The 23,594-nt window shown below is 46.9% G+C and overlaps 9 protein-coding genes across 9 annotated transcripts; 2 read left to right on the top strand and 7 right to left on the bottom strand.

Annotated features, from left to right (window-relative positions):
• Positions 1 to 422: 422 nt before the first annotated feature.
• On the bottom strand, positions 423 to 2,504 carry I206_101339 (uncharacterized protein; the record flags this gene model as incomplete). Its single annotated transcript, XM_019158392.1, has 12 exons — positions 423 to 471; positions 535 to 762; positions 819 to 1,183; positions 1,245 to 1,275; positions 1,334 to 1,556; positions 1,620 to 1,688; positions 1,749 to 1,778; positions 1,834 to 1,900; positions 1,951 to 2,030; positions 2,094 to 2,139; positions 2,206 to 2,418; positions 2,502 to 2,504. 12 exons carry the CDS (start codon positions 2,502 to 2,504, stop codon positions 423 to 425), a joined length of 1,404 nt encoding a protein of 467 aa, XP_019009005.1.
• A 1,109-nt stretch (positions 2,505 to 3,613) lies between these two features.
• Positions 3,614 to 7,157, bottom strand: I206_101338 (uncharacterized protein; the record flags this gene model as incomplete). Its single annotated transcript, XM_070202374.1, has 19 exons — positions 3,614 to 3,649; positions 3,700 to 3,765; positions 3,818 to 4,327; positions 4,385 to 4,456; positions 4,515 to 4,658; positions 4,709 to 4,850; positions 4,901 to 4,969; positions 5,021 to 5,143; positions 5,196 to 5,215; positions 5,274 to 5,313; positions 5,365 to 5,399; positions 5,466 to 5,538; positions 5,586 to 5,608; positions 5,667 to 5,934; positions 5,999 to 6,216; positions 6,274 to 6,763; positions 6,823 to 6,895; positions 6,960 to 6,995; positions 7,061 to 7,157. 19 exons carry the CDS (start codon positions 7,155 to 7,157, stop codon positions 3,614 to 3,616), a joined length of 2,535 nt encoding a protein of 844 aa, XP_070058475.1.
• An 865-nt stretch (positions 7,158 to 8,022) lies between these two features.
• On the bottom strand, positions 8,023 to 10,000 carry I206_101337 (uncharacterized protein; the record flags this gene model as incomplete). The annotated part of the gene is made up of 6 exons (XM_019158394.1): positions 8,023 to 8,226; positions 8,278 to 8,768; positions 8,822 to 9,102; positions 9,160 to 9,519; positions 9,579 to 9,757; positions 9,815 to 10,000. The coding sequence occupies 6 exons, from the start codon at positions 9,998 to 10,000 to the stop codon at positions 8,023 to 8,025; spliced, it is 1,701 nt and encodes a 566-aa protein (XP_019009007.1).
• Positions 10,001 to 10,623: 623 nt separating this feature from the next.
• On the bottom strand, positions 10,624 to 10,902 carry I206_101336 (uncharacterized protein; the record flags this gene model as incomplete). The annotated part of the gene is made up of 1 exon (XM_070202373.1): positions 10,624 to 10,902. One exon carries the CDS (start codon positions 10,900 to 10,902, stop codon positions 10,624 to 10,626), a length of 279 nt encoding a protein of 92 aa, XP_070058474.1.
• Positions 10,903 to 11,158: 256 nt separating this feature from the next.
• I206_101335 (uncharacterized protein) lies at positions 11,159 to 12,245 on the bottom strand (the record flags this gene model as incomplete). Its single annotated transcript, XM_019158396.1, has 5 exons — positions 11,159 to 11,406; positions 11,461 to 11,514; positions 11,573 to 11,798; positions 11,857 to 12,165; positions 12,222 to 12,245. The coding sequence occupies 5 exons, from the start codon at positions 12,243 to 12,245 to the stop codon at positions 11,159 to 11,161; spliced, it is 861 nt and encodes a 286-aa protein (XP_019009009.1).
• A 657-nt stretch (positions 12,246 to 12,902) lies between these two features.
• On the top strand, positions 12,903 to 15,101 carry I206_101334 (uncharacterized protein; the record flags this gene model as incomplete). The annotated part of the gene is made up of 6 exons (XM_019158397.1): positions 12,903 to 13,154; positions 13,205 to 13,532; positions 13,579 to 13,693; positions 13,750 to 14,182; positions 14,237 to 14,333; positions 14,392 to 15,101. The coding sequence occupies 6 exons, from the start codon at positions 12,903 to 12,905 to the stop codon at positions 15,099 to 15,101; spliced, it is 1,935 nt and encodes a 644-aa protein (XP_019009010.1).
• Positions 15,102 to 15,502: 401 nt separating this feature from the next.
• On the bottom strand, positions 15,503 to 17,507 carry I206_101333 (uncharacterized protein; the record flags this gene model as incomplete). Its single annotated transcript, XM_019158398.1, has 7 exons — positions 15,503 to 15,687; positions 15,745 to 16,077; positions 16,133 to 16,740; positions 16,788 to 16,838; positions 16,889 to 17,002; positions 17,052 to 17,338; positions 17,388 to 17,507. 7 exons carry the CDS (start codon positions 17,505 to 17,507, stop codon positions 15,503 to 15,505), a joined length of 1,698 nt encoding a protein of 565 aa, XP_019009011.1.
• Positions 17,508 to 18,281: 774 nt separating this feature from the next.
• I206_101332 (uncharacterized protein) lies at positions 18,282 to 19,476 on the bottom strand (the record flags this gene model as incomplete). The annotated part of the gene is made up of 4 exons (XM_070202372.1): positions 18,282 to 18,439; positions 18,491 to 18,701; positions 18,751 to 18,983; positions 19,299 to 19,476. The coding sequence occupies 4 exons, from the start codon at positions 19,474 to 19,476 to the stop codon at positions 18,282 to 18,284; spliced, it is 780 nt and encodes a 259-aa protein (XP_070058473.1).
• Positions 19,477 to 20,754: 1,278 nt separating this feature from the next.
• Positions 20,755 to 23,523, top strand: I206_101331 (uncharacterized protein; the record flags this gene model as incomplete). Its single annotated transcript, XM_019158400.1, has 10 exons — positions 20,755 to 21,030; positions 21,098 to 21,344; positions 21,407 to 21,529; positions 21,582 to 21,882; positions 21,949 to 22,230; positions 22,281 to 22,382; positions 22,438 to 22,609; positions 22,664 to 22,996; positions 23,052 to 23,291; positions 23,344 to 23,523. 10 exons carry the CDS (start codon positions 20,755 to 20,757, stop codon positions 23,521 to 23,523), a joined length of 2,256 nt encoding a protein of 751 aa, XP_019009013.1.
• Between the last annotated feature and the right edge of the window lie 71 nt (positions 23,524 to 23,594).

Here is a 23,594-nt window from a genome sequence, read left to right as displayed (position 1 = left end):
AAAAGGCTGACGATAAGTCATGACATAATTCCGATCAAACGGTAACAAACCATTTGGATCTCAATGTTATTGGTTGCAGGCCATTAGAACGAATTCTACGTCCCTGAAAATTCAACTACCGAAATGAACTAAGAACTTTTCAGAAGATAACCGCTATTTCGACCAATCGCGGTGACTTTGCAAACGAAACCGGCTGTTACTCAAAACAGATATGATCAATTGCAATCTGCTAAGAGGCAGGATTACTAATAAGCAGGATGCTTAAAGTCTAAATCCATCATGTACGTTAAATGGATATGAGAATGTATAACGAAAGATAATGTAAAGTATATAATAGATAAGTCGGCGCAGAGAGAGCCTATGTTAGTGTGACTCTTTGCATCGAGCTGATGTTGAACAGATTCTAGTATTTGTCATGGTGATTATAAAGCATTGGATGCGCAAGAGAAAGGTTTCTTGACGGAGCCGGAGCTGTGAAAAGACGTGACAACAAGTCAGTTAAAACTCAAACATAACACTGAAAGCTGAGCTTACTAATCCGTTACGATAGCATCAACACTAGTGTAAAGACCGGGACCAAGCATGAATAAACCGAGGACGAAGATTATGATGTTGATGATACTCATTGTAGTCATCTTCCAATTAGCCCAAAGTCGGTTCCTGTTGAGGTGCCAATATGCAACGGCCCAGAAGATGAAACCGAAGAAAGAGTCGAAGGCGGCAGACATGATACCGAGGAAATCTCCCATACTTGGGATGATGCTATGCAAGCGCATCAGCTTGTAGTCCAGGTTACCTGATAACTCCTGATTACTCACTTTCCGAGAACGAAAGCGATGGTCCAGATGAAGATGTCGATGGCGATCCATGTTCCCCAGCCAACTACACTGTGAGAGTGCGCGTGTCTACTGTTTCCAAGTATCCGCTTGAAGAGGTATTTGGCCGCAATATTACCATAGATAGTTCCAATGACAACCGTGGGAATAAGAACAAACGCAAAAGCTGATTTCTTGGCCCATGGTTCAGACAGAGAACCTATGATAGGAGCAGTGGCATATTGGCCATTGTAATAATAACCAACAGCTGCAGTAACACTAAAGAGGATGAGCTGGAGAACGGTCAAACTGGCAAGGGCTTTGGGGAAGTCTTGAGGTCGCTTCATCTCAGCGATAAACGAAGGATACTGGGAATCGGGAGGGACAGTCAGTGATTGCAAATTGAAACATTGCATCGAAGGAACTTACAAGGATTTGCCCGATCCAGAGGAAAGTGATGCTGTGGTCCAACATGCATTAGTAATGTCATACGGTGTGCGATGCCTACTACTACTCACTTTAATACAGCATTAAGTCCATTGATGAATCCAGGTGAACCCGGTAAGCCAATGCTTGTCTTAACAGGACCAAGTTCTGGGTAGTTGCCCCCGTATCCATAGAATGGGTGTTCCTCGATACCAGCGTAGACCATTGAAAGGATGATGGCGATACCCATGGCGATGGCGGAGACAACAGACATGATAGAGACATGGTTGAGGGTTCTAGGAAGTGACACGATGACTATGGAATATGCGAATTAGGAGGGCCAAACTGTGATGGGAAAAATTGTAGCTCCTGACTCACCACCGATGACAGCAGTGACCGCTTGGAAACCAACAGTACAGATGGAGCTGTCACTAAGGGTGTTGAAGACTAGGATAGAAGGTAAGCTCGGAATGTGAGTGGAATCGAAAGAAGCGAGAAATGACTCACTCTTAGCTCCGGTGAAAACATGGAAACCGACTGTGGAACAATCGGATCAGCAAAGATTGTCCTGGACAACAGCAAGATGACTCACTAAGGAAGATGTTGTTCAGGAGCAACATCAAACCGGTGAGCTCAAAAGCGATTCGTGGGATGGAGGGCTATGGCGGAATTGAGCGATATATCAGGTCAAAAAACAGCATTGACTTACGAAAAGGATGGCAGCAATGTCACAAATATCACGAGCCTCAGGGTGCTTCATGCAGAATTGCCAAAGGACGTAACTTGTGTCTTTTCATGGGGGTTCAAGTCAGCAGGTGAAGGAAGAAAGCTGAAGGGAAACTTTATACTTACACCAAGTGACGATACCGAGACCGAAGGTAATGAAGAAACCGCAGACCTATGCGGAACGTTTCATCAGAAGTGAGCTCCTGATATTTTTGCGATGGAAAAAAGCTTAACTCACCCATCCCAATACACTCCAACTCCATGCTAAAGCGAGAATAGCCAAACAGACGTACTCTCCAAACAAGAGTAGGGTCGCCTTTTGCCAACTGAGAGTTCTGTACTTGATGTCATGATCTTGCTCCTCGATAGCAAGGGCGGTGAAAGCATCCACTTCTACTTTGTCATGGTGGACTTGTTTGGCTTCCGGGTCAAGGACGGTCTGATCGGCGAGCTGTTCGGAAGGCCGAGATCAGCTGTGTGCAGATAGATCAAGCATTGACGGTTTGCGGCGGGAAAGAGTATTGTCTAACTTACCATTGTGTGTGAGAATGAGATTGACACCCCGAGCAAGTTTCAACAAGTCTGCTTCTGTATTCTACTCTAGGCAGATGATGATACAAGTGATAATTGGAGCGTTGAAAATGAAGTGTGTCATATATAAAGCTGGATTTTAGTCGGGTTCGTACAATCGCTTGGCTCATCTTTTTTTAGGGCGATATCTACAATTTGTGTTTATCAAATCAAGCATCATTCGGCGAATCATGCAAAATTCAATGCTCTGTGTTTACCCCTTGCGAGCATCTAGGTACAGACCACATACAATTCGTACCCTACTCTAATCTACCACAACAGGAGATCTTTGTTGCGTATTCTCATGTCGTGTAAATTAAATAACAAAAAAAGGTATGACAAAAACCGATGTCGTGATATGTCGAAAAGTCATTTGTATGTTTTAAACTTCATTCTGCTATTACGCCTGTTTTGACACGATTCAAAGGCCGCTTCAAGATAAGGGTATGCAGGGTTACTCCATGCAGTTAAACAGACCGTCTTGGCGTAAGATCAAGGCATAAGAAGCAAGCGATAAATACTATATACGTCACACAGATATCTACGTAAAACCCTGAGTTCCGCTTCAGCCTTGACCAATTTCGGTTTCGCTTCTCATTTTGTGATGTGATCTGCATTGCGTTGCATGGCGTCAATCCAATTATCTGGAATCTGTTCGCTGATGTCGACATCTTTCTCGTATCCTATTGCGGGAGACCGAGTATTTTCGCATTGCGTGATGATTTGCAATCCATTCCAAATTTGCCCATGTCGTTCGATGCGACCCTGAATTTGTCGATCGATGAAATTTCGATCTTTCTCGGTCTGCCGAGCCGCAGATTTTCCGCAATCTCAGACCTAAAACCGCGCTGTCAGAGCGAGCGAAGAATTTCAGCTACCAAACAGCTCTCCAATCGGGATGGATTGGCGCAGATATCAGTAGTAGCTCCAGATCGCACAAAATGCATATAATTGGAGCTACATGCTTGTGATTATTTGTAAAGTACGCAATCCAATTGCTTCACCTCGACGCAAAAGAACTTGATCGTCAGATCGACAATGTTTACGCAAAAATACGTCTCACATTTTTTATCAAGCTAGGCTGGCGGCTGCGAAAGGACATCCCACCAGGTCTGCAATCAAGTCAGTTATTGGTTGCATGGTTAATCTGCCATATACTCACCATGGAGGAGCCAACAACATCGTTTAAATCCTGACTCAGCATCATCGGATCCCAAAATTGGTGTAACTGCCAAATCACTCAGCATCCATACAGGGCATGGTGGAATGAAGACACTCACAAGCTGATCGGTACTGTTAATCTGTATCGGGGGTGATTGCGAGCTGGAACCCGTGAACGGTGCAGATTCTCGGAGATCTGAGGCGATGTGCTGCTGTATCGCATGAGGTATTGACTTAATCACACCTTCTAGATCACCGGTGGGGGTCAATTCTGTAGCAACCGGCGATCTTGTCGATATGGAGAATGCTTTCTGACTTCCTTGTCCGATTCTTTCAATAAACCTCGTACGCCAGCCCAACAGACCGGCGTCCGTTTCTGTGTCACTATCAGGATCTTGAGATTCCAGTGGCTGTCGCTGGTAATGCTCGATGCGGTCTAACGCTCTTTGTCGTAGTCGTAGAAGCCAACGTAGGTTTTGCACAAGACGAGGAGCCGCTCGACTATGCACTGTTTCGGTATATATGCCTATCGCTTGCCCCATGGCTCCGAGCGCAATTGGTACGAGCTCGTTTTGCGGACTCATCAGAATTAGAGTTCCAAGGCATACGGCCGAGTTAAAAGCGTGATACTGGTTTATGATTGGTTAGGTCGCAGTTCAAGTTCATACGAAACGGAATTTGCTCACCCAGCACCACCAATGACGAGCTGTGACACTAGGATGTAGGGCATATAGACCGCAAACAATCTGGATGATGACCTGTTATAATCTCTATTTAGGATGGGTTGTCATTTCCATTGAGTTAGTGGCAACTCACATTACTTCGCTCGACCACAGACAGATACGCCTGTCCATACATGGTACGTAGTGGATCAGATGGACACTCGATCAAAGCTCGCATGAAGTAAGGCCGATTGAGATTGACGATAGTTTCGGACACAATCATCGATAGGGAAAATTGCTGGAATGACATGTCAGCAGGTACCGAGAATGAAACAGGCAGCAATTTACCTCAAATGTTCTCCTCAGATCTCGCTTGTTCACTTCTGGGCTTTCCGCTTCCGCCACCTTCGCGTCGGAATAAAGTGAAGGCAAAGCCAATAGGGCAGTGCGACACCGTAGATGAAAGGGAATGGAGCGTTCGAATCCCCGCCTAATATGCGAAAGTGAGTTTTCTTCTAAGGACTCAATCGGCGGACTCACAGTCTCTCGTAGAGATCGATGATTGTATCATAAGCGGGTCCGCTGGTATTCAGTACTGTCTGCAAGACGCTATACCACATCGTGAGCTAATCATCACAGACCGGTGTCAACAGTACTTACGTTTTGGCGATCTGTGCTAACTCGAATTTCTTAGTATGGTAGCTGATCAGAGGAGTTGCGCCCCCCACTGAGGGTGTGTCGGTAGGAAATTTCGTATCTATAAACTCGGCAGGGATCGCGTATCTGGGAGAGCGCCAAACATTAGAACGATTTTGTAACGGAAAGCATGGCTTACGGTCGGGAAAAGCAGTTGGCCTGGAAGTACCTATACATCTTAGCTAATCCTCACGTAGAGCGTGCGAATCATATTTACCTGGAATATCTCTGCCGAGTGGCTCTCCCAAAATATCCGCCTGCAATCATACTCAGCGGCTGCGCTTGTACAGATTCGGGTCTGAACTCACCTTCTTTCTTCTATCACGTCTGAAGGTAAGTTCCACTTTTCACCATCACGATGCAGACCCATCTGTCAGATTAGCGAAAGGCCACTGAATTCTCGACGTACAGCTTGTATGATACGCATAGCTAATCCCCATAGAGTCCAAGCCGAGTCTCCGTTTCTTCCTTTATCCGTCTCTCTGAATCCTAGTCAGCTCGACATCTCATTCTTACATTTTGCGCTCACAAGTGAAAGTGAGCCATTATAATCTTAGAGCCAATTAGGTAGTCAGTTATGGTCCAAGTTCATGTGTTTTGTCCGACTGACCAATGTCTCCACCCCAGCAACAGTATTGTTTGTCATGAAGCGACCCTTGGTCAGACAGTCCTCTGAACATTGCATATATTCTTCAGCGGAAGAATCATCAGGTCGCAATTCAAGATTGTGTAATGCCCCCATCGCTAGAACAATAAATAGGAGACCAAGCTGCTGAGCGTGTACCATTGTTCGTCGAGGTTCATCCCCCGTACCTCCCACATGGATATAAACATCTTCCATGATTTTTCTTACACTATTACGAGAGACTATTTCGTAACTGGGGTGTGTGTTGAGATTAGCACGCAGTCTGCAAATTTCGTTGTATGGATCGGCATACTCACGACCAGCCGAAGTACCGATAATACGAGTCGATCAAGGCTTCCGCTTCTTCGTAGGAGGGTAGGAAAGATGTCAGAGAGCTGAAAGACGGGACAGCAGAAGCACCTCGCCCCGACAAAGGGAACCCAAGATGAGTACGAGGTTGAGATACGGCCGATGCGACAGCTGGAGAAGCCGCTCGGGAGAAAGCTGGGGTCTCATTACCTTCGAAGACCTCAGCCTAAAACAAAAAATTACAATGAATTCAATTGTACGTGTCTCGTATCTCACAACTCACATCTTTCAACCATTCACTCGCCGCTGACGGACCAAGGTATTTCGAACTACCTGTATGGGATATCACCAACGTTCCGTGACTCTGTTCTTCCGGAGGCGAGGCAATTGCATCTTCAAATCTAACACTATTTGTTGCCTGATTGGACCGAGATGGCTGAGCGTAAGATTGCGACCAGGGATGCATCTGATCTTGAAAGACATTGTCAGGAGGAACAAGAAAACCGTTCGGGAAGGCAGTCTCAGAATGTGAATTGCTGCTGACGACTGGCAGTATGGCATTCGCTGTGTCTTCACTTTGTGGAATATTGATTGTTTCAGTAGATGGACTGTCGACGTTGGGGTGGGATGCGACCGTAGTAGGGCAAAGAATAGACGGTGATTGATCACTGGGTTGTAAGGACACTTGTGGCTGAGCAGAGGAGGAGCTGGTATTTTCGCGATCACCATTTCTCGATATTTCGGCCGCGTCTAGCTTCGCTTTTTTCTTTTCGCTACCGAGAGAGTCAGAGCGAAGATTCCTGTCGGGCATTTTCAGCCTCATACAACCCACCTTCTCGGCCCTTTCCTTGCGCCATCCGGACAAAGATGCTGACAAGTTCTTTTCACACAATTCTCGCAAGGCACTGGAACCCACGACCCATCACATCAGACCATATCTGTAGCATTGCGTGTAGCGCCATCACATACCTGTCCTATCACACTTCAACTTGAGCCGCCGACATTCTAGCCGGGGACTCTTGCATCAGCCATCATTCAAGACCTTTTTGACACGAGGAATGACGACATACCTGCGCAATTCAAGTGGGACCTCCGCTTTCTCTTTTTGAGGGGGGGGTCCTGACCAAGATTATCGCCGTTCTTGTGTTGTATGGAGGAATCAGACATATTGCTGTAGATAAGAGCGCGGAGATGTGAGATGGAAAGGATGTTACCGAAATACGTATTTGCATGTACGCTGAATTGCTGAAAATAATTACTGAATGTCGAGGTGACAGCCTTGATCACATGTTCTTGGTCGACGCGGAGGAAAGTAGTTTGCCGTAATCAGTCATCGCACTCAGTCATCGCACCGCTACACGCCGCCGGTATTCTATAAGAAGTCCGCTTCGGCTGTTGTTAGCTCCGCTTAAATATTGCTTTTCCTGGTAAGCCGACAAAACCGTAAAATGATTTCGTGCATCACGAAATTCAATCTGACGTTATGTTTTGGTTCACCCGCGCTAGTGAGCGTCAAAAATGGGCTCAAAATCGCAATCAAGATGCGACGCATAAGCCAACTTGGTGTTACATGCGACTGGGTCAAGCTAACGATCTCATGCAATGCTCATGTTCATCTCGTGCCGTCCGTCTGCTATGCTGTCATAGCGGTCTTCCGCCGATTTCAAGGATATTCGGAAAATGCGCGAAATCCCAATTTCCGTGACACGCGGGGAACGCTGATCGACAAAGATGCGGAATGTCATGCTACCTCTGCTTATGTCCTACTTCAGCATGCGATTGTCGAAGGATTTATAGGACTAGGGCACGCCTGCGTGCGTAGTCCTAAATGCAACCTGCAAAATGCGGCCTCTCCAGTGTTCGGATGGACGTATATACATAGGCATAAAGACACGAATATTACAGCTATCATGCACGAAAGACAATCTTCTTTTCACATTTAGTTTTCCTTTACTACTTCACCTCACAACGATCCATTCCTACGGAATAATCCCTGACGACTACATCCCAGCTATCCATGCAGCATTTACACCTATACTTTGCCCAATTGATCGTCGGATCCAGAAGCAGTAATGCCCATTGGGGCATCTTGTCTTGCCTGTCGTCTGAGCTCGTGCTCACGTCGGATCTCACGAGACTTAGCAACACCGAAACCATAATTGTAAATGATTTGGATTTCTTCCAAAGAAAGTCCTGAGGGCTCAGGGTAGCAGAAGAAGATGAAGATGAGACCAGCCTGTTCATCACCGTCAGCCACATGTAATTATTCATTACCGGGATGACTCACGAAGCAAATACCAGCGTATAGACCAAAAGTTGGAGTGGGACCAATCGCGTTCATAAGGGTCAAGAATGTGGCTGAGATGAGGATGTTGGCAGCCCATACACCACCGGCCAAGACCGATGAACCGATTCCTCTCATTTCTAGGGGGAAAACCTCTCCAACGGTCCAAGTGATGTTTCCTGAACCTGTGGCGTAGAACGCAATGAAAACAACCATCATGCCCAGCATCATGTTGGACCACTGTTGAGGATACACCGCACCTTCAATTAAACGATGTCCAGTTTCGCCGGTCATCTTCCAAAAGGCGACTGAAGCGAGAGCCAGTCCAGCAATCATACCAGGATAGGTGGAAAGGAGGATTCTTCTTTTACCGACTCGATCAAGCAAGAACATTGCGACGAAGGTGAAGAACCAATTAGTGCCGGACACGATGAGACCGACGGCAGTTGGGTTGTCGAAGCCAGCCATGCTAAAAATGGTGGCGGCATAGTACACTATGTTTCCCATTAGTTGACATGTCAAGTTGCTCGATGCAAAGACAACTTACTCAAAGAGTTGAAACCACACAATTGTTGGAAAATTCCGATACCGAGAGCAGTGATAGCTGGCTTTCTGTATTTGCCTTCAGTAATGAGCAACCTCAATCGTGCTTTTAAGTTATTCTGTCTGGTGAATTCGGCAGAGAGGCCGACCACTTCTTCAAGGGCAGCAAATTTGACGGCGATATAATCCTCGGACATGCCTCGGTACGATCGTTCGATAGTGGCCAATGCAGCTTCTCGCTTTCCTTGAAGGAGGTCATATCGGGGCGACTCAGGCATGAAGTGACTATGAAGGCAGCAGTTGTAAGTTTCTCGAACGCGACGGAATGGAGTTCGTACTCACATAGCAGCAGCTTGGATCAAAGCAGGAACGATACCAATAGCAAATTGTATTCTCCAGCCGTCGTGACCAGTGAGAGGAATACCAATACAATAAGAGACAAATTGACCACCAGTAATTGCAAGAGATTGGATAGTGACCAAAGCTCCTCTGAACCTGGTCGGAGCGCACTCCGCAATATAAAGGGGCGCAATAGCAGCAGCCGTTCCAACGCCGAACCCAAGTACAGCTCTTCCTACAATCATTTGGGGAACAGAGAAGGAAGCACAAATGATAATAGCACCTAAGGTGAACCATACATCTCCGATGGCAAGGACCCACTTTCTTCCAATCTTGTCGGCCAATGAACCGGACATGAGTGCACTATGACGTATGTACTGATCAGCAAGGCTGAACACTACTGATCAGCAACGAGGACGCACCCAATTAATGCACCACAGGAAGTAGCTGTTGAGATCCATTCTTTCTCCTGATCTGCAAGGATGTGCCCAAAGTCATCTTTGATCGAGACCAAGGCGGCAGAAATGACACCAGTGTCATATCCGAAACAGAAACCAGAGACGGCTGCTACAAACGAAAGCGCAATCACGAACGAAGTCAACTAGAACATTGTAACATTAGTTCTATCTTCTTCGCAGGTTCGACTTGGCAAACCTACTTTTTCGCCTCGCTCGCCAATCATGAGTGTATCGTCATGAAGTGCAGCAGGATCATTTCGATCAACCGGTCCTGTATGCTCCACATGTGTTATTGTTGCCTTTTCAAGTTGGCTTGCTGTTCTTGCTCCCAGATCAGGTCTGGGTGGGGCATAGGTCTCGATACCATAATTCTTCTCGTCGGACATCTTGTTGGTCAATAGTTTGTTAAGTGATCCCGGAGAATTCTAGATTGCGAGGTCGATCACGACTTTGTAGTTGTGTGCAATGACCAGAAGAGAAATTTGAACAAGATAAAAGACCTTATATATATATATCCATCAACCAGCGACAAATTAGTGTCAGCTCTTTGAGACATGTCATGCGGGAAATAGCGGTCAAACCCTGAGTCGCACGTCAGCCCCAAGGAGGCAGACTGGGGTCCCAAAGGAAGTAGATCTTGGCCCCAGCCAGGGATCTTTCTTCCGTTTTCAGCCTATAGCATGTGACGAAGCCAAGCTGGCAAGCGGACTTGTTTTTGATCGCCGTTACCGATCGTCACCCATACAGTATCACGGGTAACCGGAGGCGGTGAATGGTAAATCCGCTTGATCGTTTTCCCTATGAGCTAAATTACGCGGCAAGCGATTGTATCGATAGGTACTGTAGCGTGCCGCGCTGTGGAGAAGGAAGACGCTGATCTCGCCCACACCAAACATGGCTGCCCCACAAGCCGCGAGATACCATAACCGACAAACGAGTGAGGCCTCACTCATTGAGCCGTACTATGCCGCACCATATGGCATGCGATCCCAAACACTCCGGGCCTTCTCTACCTGATCAATCCCGTCACGGCTGTCACAGGAAAGTATGGTCCATTTCGCGTAGCAATTCCTTCCCATAATTTGCCGCCGAGATCCCGCTGGATCACGAATAAACTTGTCACATCGGTGTCATCGAAGTGGAAAGCAGGGTGGGAAGCTTCGCTGCCAGATTCCATCGAAGTTAGCAAGACCCGAGCATCGGAAGATCTGCTAGTTGTTCCCACGTGCATGCCAACTATATGCATCTGTATCAGTAACCTCTTCCTAAATGCTGACCCTCTGGGCATCTTTAGACCAAGTCCCGAATTGTCCAACTTACATAAGTGTGGGGCAGACCCTTATACACAGACGGTGGGTACAAAATCGATCCATTTCATAGCTAGCAGCGCTGCTCCAATCACGGCGTAAGTACTCTGCCTTATATATTGAAAAGACCTGATAACTTTCATGGCGCTACGGCTGTTACTTCGGTATATGAAAGCCACTGTGATGCTGTTCGACTGCTATGCATGCTCTTGTGACCCAAAATACAATGATGTCTTCCTACTCCAGACCAGGTGCAAGCTCTCGCGGATCCTTTCCTCCCTCTATACCGGCCTTCAAAGATACCAATCTCCAGCCTCCGTCCACGGGTATATCTATACCGTTGACTCCTACATTCTCAATTATATATTGAACGGTTGGTGTGATTTGATCAGCTGTTAAAGGTACTCGGGGGAACGTTGCAGTCTTCAAAAGGTCATCCGTGAAGTATTGTGAAAAGTTGGCAGTCATCGCCGACACCACGATAGCTATATAGCGCTTGTCAATATACGTTTGTGATATTGCCTTCAGAAAACACTCACAAGGGGAGATGGATACCACTCGGATACCCGATGGACCCAAGAAGTCGGAGAAAGCTACATTTTCCTCGTTGTTAGCAAGTGAAACTCGGAAGTTTTCGCCTCATTCACCTACATTTTGTTATACCGACGACTGCAGTCTTTGTTGGACCGTATGACAAGACCCGAGCGTATGGATTGGCAGCTGCTGAGGCGAAGTTGATGATGACACCTCTTTCTTCATTACTGGTCCAGAATGGAGCATGTTTATCGGATCCGTCGGGGTGATTCAAGGGTTTATTGATAGCATCGGCAACATGGGCGTTTACGATGAAGGTACCAGTCACATTGATATCGAGCATCTGGAACGCTACGTTAGCCTCGATTTAGCGAGCGGCATGCTCTTGAATGATCACTCACCTTTTTGAAATTTGGAATAGACTCAGCGATGTCGTTTGTCCATTCTCTCTTGATTGCAACTCCTGCGCAGTGTACAGCTCCTTTGAGATTTCCTAAACTTGCAACAACATCTTCTACAGCAATCTTGACGGCGTCTGAGTTGGTGATGTCAACTTGATAATATTTGGCTTTCCCGCCAACGTCAAGCTCTTTGGCAAAAGCCTGACCTTTCTCTTCTGGGATTATATCAAAAAGAGCGACTGAAGCACCTTGGGACGTGAGTGATTTAGCGGTAGCTCCACCTATACCACCGGTACCTCCAGTAATGACCTATCATCGTGTTTGCATGAGTTGCTGTCACGACCATGTAGCGACAACAAACTTACAAAAGTGTTTCCGGAAATCTTCATCTTGATTGTGGAACGTAATATCGATTTTTTTTTTGTGGTCGAGCGTTGGAAGAAAGTTTGAGATTCTAGGTCATCTACCTATATACACGTCCATCAGAAACATCGCTGCTGATCATCGCAATCTCCGGACCGAGATGCAGGGAGCGGAAACGAAGATAAGATGACAGTGGTGAAGTGGAGGCGGGGTCGGTGTACCTGGTAGGCGACTGATTTTGCGCACTAATGTACAGTAAGCTATCATCTTGAATAGCGTTTACATAGGGCGGCTTTTCGCAAGTCAAAGCATAGTGATTAATATCCGCTTGAATAAGATGGATGAAGCGAAAGCGAGGGAAGTGAAAAGGTGAAAATCAAAAAAGAGAGCGGAAGCGGACTTATTTCTTGTCGCGTCGTTTGCAATTATTTTGATTGTATGTTCACCTGATCATCTAAAGCACCATACACGCAGATCGCATAGACACGTTGACATAGAGGCCTCATCGGACCGAATATCAGCTCATCTTCGCAAAAGTTGATCTCGAAGCGGCCCAGAGCATCATATCGGGACGAGTACAAATCCAGTGCATATATCTACATCATGGGTCGATATCGTATTGTCCCTCTTTCCATCACATATCCTGTTCACTTTTCCCATACTACCCATCGTTAATCATAAAAATGGCGACCTATTTGACTCTCCCAGCCGACCTTCCAAACCATGATCAAGGATTTAGTCCCGATGATGATGTGCATCACCAAGTCCATACCATCGCTCAACACTGGTTGTCCCAAGTGGAAAGAGCAGCAATTACTAATGATGGAGAGCTATTCTCGTCTTTATTCGTGAAGAATGGTTTCTGGCGGGATATTCTCGCATTCACCAATGACTATAGATCTATACGCTCTGGCAATATCGCTAAGGCCGCCAAGGTGAGTTTTCAGCTGACACGAAGCAGAGCCTTAAGCTGACATGGCTATAGGCTCGTTTCCCAATAGTCAAAGCTCGTGACTTCACCTTTGCCTCGAAGGAACCCTCCGTCGAACACCCCTTCCCCGATGTCACCTTTGTCTCTGTTCATTTCGACTTCCAGACTGAAACAGGTCCTGCCTACGGTATCGCTGCCCTAGTTTACGAAGATAAGCAATGGAAGGCTTTTACTGTGTTTACCCTTCTGGAAGGTGTTCACGGTCACACTCAGAAAGTTGGAGCGAATCGGGCTAGGGGTGCTCACAATGCTAGTCTCTCGTATGACGAGCAATTAGAGAAAGCCAGAGAGTTCAAGGATTCTAATCCTGACGTGTTGATTGGTAGGTTCACTCATTCATATGGTTCCATTCGCTGACGCTCGCGCAGTCGGTGGTGGTCACAACGGTCTTGCCGCTGCTGCCCAGTTGAACACTCTCGGTGTTTCAAACTTAGTCATAGATACATACAAAAGAGTAGGAGACAACTGGAGATTGAGGTATCGGTAAGCACAGATAGTTCAGCCTGCTCATGCTTGACGAAGCTGATCGTAGTCGCTAGATCCCTATCCTTGCACGATCCAGTCTACGCCAACCACCTTCCCTTTTACCCTTTCCCCGAGAACTGGCCTGTATTCACACCGGCCGGTAAACTTGCCAACTTCCTTGAGTCATACGTGGACGTACTCGAAATCAACGTATGGACCCAAGCTTCCCTCGATCCCAAACAAACGAAATTCAACGAGAAGACTAAGCGATGGGATGTCACCATCAACCGAACCCACATTAGCGGCCGTCAGGAGACCAGAGAGTTCTCTGTCGGCCATATCGTACTCGCTACCGGTCTAGGTGGAGGTAAACCCAAAATGCCTGCTCCCTTCCCCGGTCAAAACGACTGGGCTGGACGAGTCGTACACTCTAGCAAACACACATCGGGTTCTGATTGGACTGGTAAAAAGGCTTTAGTAGTGGGAGCTTGTACTTCAGCTCACGATGTCAGTCATTCACATTTCGTTTGGGATGCGGAATCGCTGACGTAAGGCTATCAGCTATGCGTCGACTTTGCCAAGAATGGAGCCGATGTTACCATGCTTCAACGTTCACCCACATATGTCATGTCAGTCGACAAGGGCATGGCTACGCTCGGTTAGTTCTCCATTCATGTATAGCAACGTCATCTCAAACTCACTCATCCGTCATGTAGTCTCCGGTTTATACGGTCCCCACGGTCCACCTACAGATATTGCCGATAGGATCGCTGAGAGTAACCCAAAGATCATCGCCAAACTCTACCACAAACGTCTTATACCGCAGCTTGCCGAACAAGACAAGGAATTGCTTGACGGCCTCAAAAAAGCGGGCTTTAATGCATGGCTTGGTCCCGAAAATGCTGGTTTCCTCATGATGGCTTTGGAGAAAGCTGGTGGTTATTACTTCTCCACCGGTGGATCAGAGATGATCATCAAGGGCGACATCAAAGTGAAACAAGGTGAAATCGCTTCTTTCGATCCGGAATCGCAGATCACCTTCAAAGATGGTTCCAAGGAGCAGTACGATGTCGTGGTTTTCGCTACCGGATACACCGGTTTCCCTGACACGATCCGAGCTACTGTTGGAGAGCAATACGCTGAGACTTTCAATCCTGTCTGGGGACTTGATGAAGAGGGCGAGATTCGCGGTGTTTCACGAGAATCTAACATTCCCAACCTCTTCTTTTTGGTCGGCAATCTTTCGGCTTGTAGATTGTCTTCCAAAACTCTTGCTCTTCAAATCCTAGCTCAGAAGGAAGGTATCTTCGGTGAGCGGTACACTTATGCCAAGCAAAAAGCGGATGGAGACATAGACGATTCCACCATTTTCAAAGCTATCAACGGAGTCAATGGTCACCCTCAAGTTGTCGAAGACACAGTGTAGGCTAGAAAAGTTGTGGTTGAAGTTGGTCGGCGATCGATAGTCGTGCTAGATATGGACATTGACAAGACAGATATGCATCACATGTTCAACACAACTTCCATGATAGCGCTGCAATCCAACACTTCTGATCACTGACTTCAGCATTCCCAGCGATAGAAGTTCCTTCTGGCTGGCCATTAAAGGCAGATGTTGTATAAGCAACTCTGAATATGCAATCACTTCCAAGGCAGACCACCGTTGATGTAAGAAAGCTAACCCCCATAAGCTCCTTTATATGTGGGTGCGACGTGGAACGCTGATTCCAGAATGTATGGAATATGCTCAATCTTTCGGTGCATGTAATGTCACTATCTATTGTATGAATTCTCTATAGCGGTATTCTATCTACTGTACATTGCCCACTATACCTCAGCAGTGGTCGTTTCTATCGCTTCTGATCGCTTGTTAGTCGAGTCTGATCTCTTACCGACTGCTTGACTGTGGACTCGTTGGGATCTGGCTAGCTGTCCGGCTCGCATCGCTTCTGATTTGCGTACACCAAAATCATCTGTGAACAGCTTGGCAATCTCGTCCACCGAGATGCCCTCTGCGGGAGATATCTGATTAGCTATGCCGAAACGAGGATGGTTAATGAAGAGCTCACTTGATTCAGGATAGCAGAAGTACACGAAGACATAACCAATTACACTGAATCCAAGGTAGAGGCAGAAAGTACCCGTCGGAGTGATGTTTTCCAATTCAGAGAGGTATGAAACGGATACAACCAAGTTGGCAACCCAGACAGCTACCGTTGATATACCGGATCCCGAAGCTCTGATTTCTAGCGCTAAGAATTCTGATTGGTACCAACCGAGATAACTGTAGCACAACCCATATCCGACGACAAAGAGGACAATGCCGCCAATGAGAGCTCCAGCGATGTTATGGTCATATTCGTATCCGTCGAGTAAACGATGATTGGTATCTGCGGTCATATCTGCGACAAAGTGTGAGTGGATGTATAATTCGGAGGATATTGAGATATGACATACACCAGGCAGCCACTGAAGCCCAAACCAATCCGGCCATCATAACGGGAGCGAAGATCAGCACCAAGCGACGTCTTCCCACTTTATCAACAATTGACATTCCAATGAAAACCATGACAGCATTGATACCAGAAGGGATGAGACCGGCTGCTGCTGGATTTGAGAAACCAAGTAGGCCGAATAATGTTCCAGAGTAGTATAATAATGTGTTGAACCCAGTCAACTGACTGAATATTTGAAGCCCGCTGACGCTGATGATAGCTCTTCGATAAGGTTTATGAGTCCATAAACGTTTACTTCGCTCCCAAAGAGTCAGTTCCCGCTGCATCGAAGTGGTGGCGGCAACGTAGCTCCGAGCCACACTGAGTTTCAGGTCCAGAATTTCCGGTGTAGCTTTCTTGTATATCTGAGCGAAAACTTCGGCAGCTTTCTCCTCTTCACCTCGAAGAATCAAAACTCTGGGGGATTCGGGTAGGAAGTGCATGAGAGACAGCTGCACGATGGAAGGAACGACTCCCAGAGCAAATAAAATTCGCCATCCGTGCTTCGTTGTCTGCACCCCTGATCCCACCGCACTGGATACCACTTGTCCGAAGGGAATGAAGAATGCGCTAGCGTAACGCGTTAGCGATCGTTTGAGCGTATCGCGGCAACTCACTTGATTCCGATGCACCGGCCTCGAACAGCTGTTGGAGCGAGCTCAGTAATACTGATTGATCATCAGTACAGACCATCAGGGTGCTTCGTCGTCCGACTTACTACAGAGGAGCAATGAGAGCGGCTGCACCGACTCCCACACCCAGCACGAGCCTACCAACAATTATTTGGGCAAGAGAGTAACTCGAAGCAATGATGACCGCGCCAGTGGTGAAGCTAGGTGATCGGCTCAGATTTGACTTCCGACCTTTCAAGTTTGACTTACAATACATCAGCGATGAACAGACTCCACTTCCGACCGAGTCGGTCCGCCATTGGACCCAGGATAGCAGCACCAAAGATAGCACCAATGGTCGTGCCCGCCGTGACGATTTCTTGTTCTGAGCTGGACAGCGCTTTCCCGCCCAGATCAGTACCAACAAGAGGAAGTGCACTTCCAACCACACCCGTGTCATAGCCGAACAGGAAACCGCCTAGGGCGGCTACAAGAATCAAAAAGATGAGGTATGGGGTAACCTTATCTTCGTCTTCAGCTTGGACCAAGGATTCATCCTGATGAATTGGTCAGCCGTCAGACGTTTCGACAGATCTCTCGACTTACAGCTAAGTCTGCTTGATTATCCTTCTTTCTCCATTCGACGTGTTCGACCTCTGGGCCCTTTCGCCAATGGGGATTTGGATCGTCTGCTGTAGCGGTATTACCATTGAAGCGTGAAGGCATTTTTGTTGATATCCGGAATTTGGGAACAGGAAGAAGAATGAATGATGACAGAATTAACAATATTCATTGCGACCGTAATCACTTGAAGTCAAGCTCAGTGAACGGAACGTTTGCGGCTTTTGCAAGAGTTCAGTACTCAAATCCAGTGCCAAAGTCTACATATTCCAAATTGGGATCTAAGGGGTCTCCCATGCAGGACCCGTGGGTCTATCTACCGGAAAACGCAAAGCCGTTCAGGGGCCGTCGGCTTAGCGAACGCCTCTTACGCTGTTTTCGAATGGATGAGTGACCGATGATGTAAGGGCTGAAGCGGATATAAAGGGAGCCGGACTTACCAAGCAACCCGAAGGAAGGAAGCTTAGTGCTAGTGATCGGCAATTTGTTGAGCGAGCACGGTTACCAAAGGTCGGATCTTGCAAGAGATTTGGGGGAATAAGTTCAAGAATGCATCACCATCCGCGTGGCAACCTTAGCACACGCAGACAGTCAACTTGTCCTGATCAGCCCGGGCGATGTCTCCTCGGTAACTCAAGGTAAATCAATTCTGATGTGTCAAGAATATTGCTTGCGGCCGTATCGCGGAACAAAGGGCTTCTCTGGAATTTTCTCAAGCACACTTTTCTCTGAATGGTAACAGCTCTGATAAGTGCACTGGTAAGGACGTCGGTGATATCGGGACTGACGCATGAGTTAAGTACTCGATAATCATACAGTTTTCACAACATCAAAGATGATATGGAAAACATAAGAAGGAAAACATAATGAGGAAATAGTTCAGTCTAAGCCCGATCTCCAAGTAGCTCCCTCTCCATTTAATCCCCAAGCTTGCGAACTCATATCGTGGACAGTCGTTCTCCTCAGATCTCGCTTATACTTCCCAGCATACTGGCCTGGAACCGAGCGGTGCAAAGTACACGTGTTGTCCCAAACGACTACGGCTATATCAATATGGGATTTTGGAATAGATAGTTTCTACAACTCACCCAGGTCACCGACCTCCTTCCATTGCACTCTGAACGTGAATTCAGGCTTCCCTGCGTGCATAAGCAAATCGTGTAATTGTTTTTGACCTTCTTTGAGAGGCATCCCCTCAACGTGATGTGCGTGAGCCGCGATGTAAAGATTTGTCCGGCCAGACGGTTCATGGGTCTGAACTAGTTTGTGTTTGCCGAAGCGGTGTTTCATGGGATCGAACTGCGTAATTATGTCAACACAATATACGCAGCATGTTGCTAATACTCACTTCGTCAGTGTCTAATAACGGATTGAGTCTCCCATTGTCATCAATGTTGGCGTTCCTCCTACAATTAAGTTGACTATTACAAACCACCCAATCCTTTATTTCTGCTTTCCTATCTTCACTCAATGCATCATAGGCACTTCTTGTGTCCGCAAACTCGGTATCTCCTCCAAGCTCGGGCGGAGGTAATTCGTGAGCTAGGAGGAGCGATATACCCGCTCGTCGTGGATTGAAAGCTGAGTCGGCGTGGAAGTGATAGTTGCAACGTAAAAGAAGATCCCGCATGCCGCCGGGTTGCATTACAGTTCCATCAGGATTCACGTTGCCCACATCGAATAGACTGATTGTTCAGCACATGTCATTTGCCACGAGACTCACTAATCACTGCTTAGCCGGTTCTTTTGCCCAAGTCCCCCAACAAAAGGCGCTATATCATCTAGATCGCCAAATAGGTGTGACATCTCTACATGCCTAGCGTCATTCAAACCCGTCTTGCGAAATACAAGCACGCCATACTGAGTGCGGTTAGCGGCATCCAAGACCAATCTCACGTACTTTGGCTAATCCGCTTTTGATCTCCGTTATCAATGCAGGAGTGATGGACGAGAAATCGGCAACAGCTTCCGCGCCAAAGGTGGGGTGAAGGGGTCGATACTGAACTAGAGGATTAGGCATTTTGTCTGGACCAGAGGGGGTGGGTGTAGGAGGTAGCAGATGAACGGAAGTCATCATTGCTGATATCCCGTTATGATGAATCAAATGCTAGGAATACGAATCGCAGACCAGCTCAAGATATGAAATAGCAGAGCTATCCTTCATCATCGTATTATTGGTCATGTGTCATCTGCTTGAAATATCGGTCATCTCGGACCGTTCCACATCATTATCGGCTGATTTTCATCGATATTCATTCTGGTTGTATTGTTTTTGAAGCTTCCCCATTAAATTGATTCAATATGTTGGGGTATAACGCAGCCTTGTTCGCTTCCTTGGCCTCGCTCACAATTCGGGTGATAGCTATGAGAGTTCTGCTTCTATAATCGCTACATGTATATGGTTGAGGGAAAACAAACGACATTTACAGTATTACGTAATGAATAGACTATATTAGGGTGTGAAACTCCCGGTATCTATTTGTACTTTTCAAGATAGATGAAAACAATAATTGATAACTTACATTGCTATGATGCTTAAAGACCCCTGGCCAATCCACAGCCATATTAGTTGGGTTCATCTGGTCAGTCAGTGCGCGACATACGCGCGGAATATTACAATCGGTAAACGCGAGATGAGTGAAGAAATGCAATAAAGAGCTGATCAAGAGGATTATGGTAAACAGGAATCTGTGCGATTCTCCACAGCAAGCGGAGTGGGTTGGTATAGATATACGATAGATCACACAACTTCGACCACTTGAATCCGTATCAGGGATTAGCGGGTTGACTTTGTACACTTTGCCAAACTGAAAGCGGAAGGGTTGAACGATCGAATTCGTTAAGCGGTTCGAGACGCGATGAAGATCGAATTATGCTTCAGAGTTCCTTGACGCGAGAGAAGGAACAACTTAGAATCGTGCACCTGATGTATCATGGGAAATGCGAAGGAATCCGTATCGATCTGTTTTGGCGTAGGGAATTTTCTATCCGGTTAAATCTGCGTTAGCTATAACTAAAAAGATTACCCGGGAAAACCTTCGATATGCGGCAATTAATTAATGCACTCCAGCCATGCCTGAATTAATGCAAATATGCTGTTGATTTGTTTATCCACCCCCTTGTCCGTGTTCAGTGCAAAGCGATATTGATCAGCATTCACGAATTATCGTCGGGAGAACCTAGAATATTATTCAAGGATTAGTCTTTTCCGGGTAGAGTCAGATAAACATGAGGCTTGCGTGTGAGTGATTGTCAGATGCTTAAAAATGCTCTCAAGCATATGTTAAAAGTCCCAATTGTCCAAGTATTCTATCATTGCTTCAATCAGTACTCAGCGTAATCCGAGTTAATCATGGCTATCGCAGAACGATCTGAATCTTTCAATCATCCCCTCGACCCGCTCACAGCTGCGGAAATCTTTGCGGTTTCAGCTGCTGTCCGTGAACATGTGGTTTCTCGTGCTTTGCCGGGTATTAAGCCCATTCAGCGCCTCTACTTCAACAGCATCTCGCTTCGAGAGCCGAGCAAGTACGCTGTGCTATTGTGGTCCGGTCTTTTCCAGCCCAAAGAGGTAGAACGTGTCAGCGCGAAATCGGGAAAGACTCACCAGATCACCCGCGAGGCTGATGTGAGTTTGCGCATTTTCCTCAGACTGCACCCTTGCAATCCCTTTTACTGACTACATACACGTCTAGGTACACCTGATCTGCCCAATATCAGGCCAAAGTTTTGAAGCTATTGTGGAAATTCCCTCCAACCTACCCGATCTTACTACCGTACCTGAGCCCATTATCAAGAGTTTCTTACTTCTTGATTCGGATTTCCAGCCGTCGCTTCAGCCCGAAGAGCTCCTATGGGCCGAAGAGATTTGTCAGAAGGACCTAAAAGTGAAAGCAGCCTGTGATGCGGTTGGTGTGGATCAGAAACTTCTTGCAATCGATGGTGGGCACGACTATCTGAACTCCTCATTGTTGAAACCTTATCTATAGCTGATATCGAGACAGGCTGGTGTATCGGATACGACGAACGCTTTCCAGGCAAACGACTCCAGCAATGTTTTGCATTTGCTCGACTGAGACCAGGGGACAATCTATACGCGCATCCATGCGACTTTATACCTGTAATGGGTGCGTTCCTTCCTCTCTTTGCTTGATGCCAGCCGTGACTGACTATCTGTAGATTCCCATACGGGTGAGATTCTCACGATTGATTATCCACCAACCAATCAAGTCGTCGGCGAGCCAGTTCCTGCTTCTTCAGCACATGCTTATCAAGCCAATCCGTCTCGAGAAAGATTCCCTCCTCCAATGGCTGGACATAATTACCTACCTGAGCAGATTGTCATCGACGAGCCAAGTTTCAAGTTACGCGATACACTCAAACCTCTTCACGTTATTCAGCCAGCCGGAGTTAGCTACAAGCTAGAAGGACGGGTGTTGAAATGGCAAAATTGGAGCGTCCATGTCGGTTTCAATTATCGGTGAGTCCAATTTCCGTTTCAGAACGGGCAAGATGTAGTTTCAACGCTGATGATATCTGCGTTCAGAGAGGGCTTAGTCCTATCCAATATAACGTATGATGACGGTCCGCATGGAATCCGACCGCTCTTCTACCGTCTATCGATTGCGGAAATGGTTGTACCTTATGCCAAAACAATCTTTCCTCATCATCGAAAACACGCCTTTGATACAGGAGAGTATGGGATTGGAGCTCTGGCGAATTCTCTGGCCCTTGGATGCGACTGCCTGGGCAGCATCACGTATCTGGATGCCGATTTCGTGAATAGGGCGGGAGGCTGCGATACAATTAAGAGTGCAATATGTATCCAGTGAGAGCCCAAACAGTCAATGCAATTGGTGTGTAGGCTAATTTAACTAGTGAGGAGGATGCCGGAATACTTCACAAGCATACGGATTTCCGAGATATGAAGGCGCATGTTGCAAGAAACCGAAAGCTCGTTATCTCCTCTATCTGTACTGTGTAAGGACGCAACTCTATGAATAGCGCAATCCGGTCCTGCTAATATCATCTTTAGTGCTAACTACGAATACGGATTTTACTTTAACTTCGCCTTGGACGGTTCTATTGAGCTCGAAGTGAAAGCTACTGGCATAGTAAATGCATACTGTTTGAAGGAAGGCGAAGCCAGCGATCCGTCGCATGAAGTTGAAGTCGCACCTCGGATTGCCGCTCAGCACCACCAGCATGTAGGTTCATCGGGGATATTGGAACATCGAGCTAGTTGCTGAGATGATCACTAGCTTTTCTCCTACCGGATTGATCCCATGATTGATGGTTTGACCAACCGAGTGGTACAAGTTGATAGCGTTCCTGATGACGACGAAGTCGGATCTCCAGCCAATTACTACGGCAATGGCTTCAAGACAGTGAAGACCATCTTCAAGAGCGCCAAAAACGCTGTTGCAGATTACGATGCTGCCAAAGCCAGGTGCTGGATCATCGAAAATCCTGGCAAACAGCATTATGCTACAGGTGGGAACGTCGGATATAAGCTGATGTCAAAAGATATGCCTCCTCTAATGGCAAAGCCTGGCTCCATGGTGTGGAAGCGGGCACCGTTCGCAAGACATAATGTGAGTCGCGGCTGCTACATTGTTCTCAGATCGCTCAGCTCATGTCTACCGGCAGATGTTCGTGACTGCTCACTCTGACGACGAGATTTTCCCCTCCGAGATTCACATCAACCAACATCCCGGAGGACAGAACTTTGGGTTAGCGAATTGGGTGGATCGTGACGATCCTATTGACGATAAGGACATTGTATGCTGGCCGTGCTTCGGGGTCACTCACATATCGAGACCGGAGGATTGGCCAATTATGCCTGTAGAAATATTGCGAGTGCATCTCAAACCTTCGGGATTCTTCGAGGTGAGCAACTTCGAAATGCTATACAAGATTGGTCAAACTAATCCATTTCCAGCGTAATCCGGGTCTTGATGTCCCAAGCGCGTCAGATGTCAGATCTCGACATGCTACGGAAGCCATCTCAAACGGCCTCGACAAGATTCAGCTGGAGCACCGCAACATTGTGAATGGTATTCATGGAAACCACAAGCAGAACGGAATCAGCAATGGTGCACAATGCTGTTCTCCGGCGTAGCATGTGCTATAGATAAGACACGCAGGGCGTCTAGTATGTATTGTTGGTAGAAAATAGTATACATTGCCGGA

The sequence above is a fragment of the Kwoniella pini genome, chromosome 2, assembly GCF_000512605.2.
Source record: "Kwoniella pini CBS 10737 chromosome 2, complete sequence".
Taxonomy (NCBI): domain Eukaryota; kingdom Fungi; phylum Basidiomycota; class Tremellomycetes; order Tremellales; family Cryptococcaceae; genus Kwoniella; species Kwoniella pini.
This window is presented reverse-complemented; position numbering and strand designations above follow the sequence as displayed.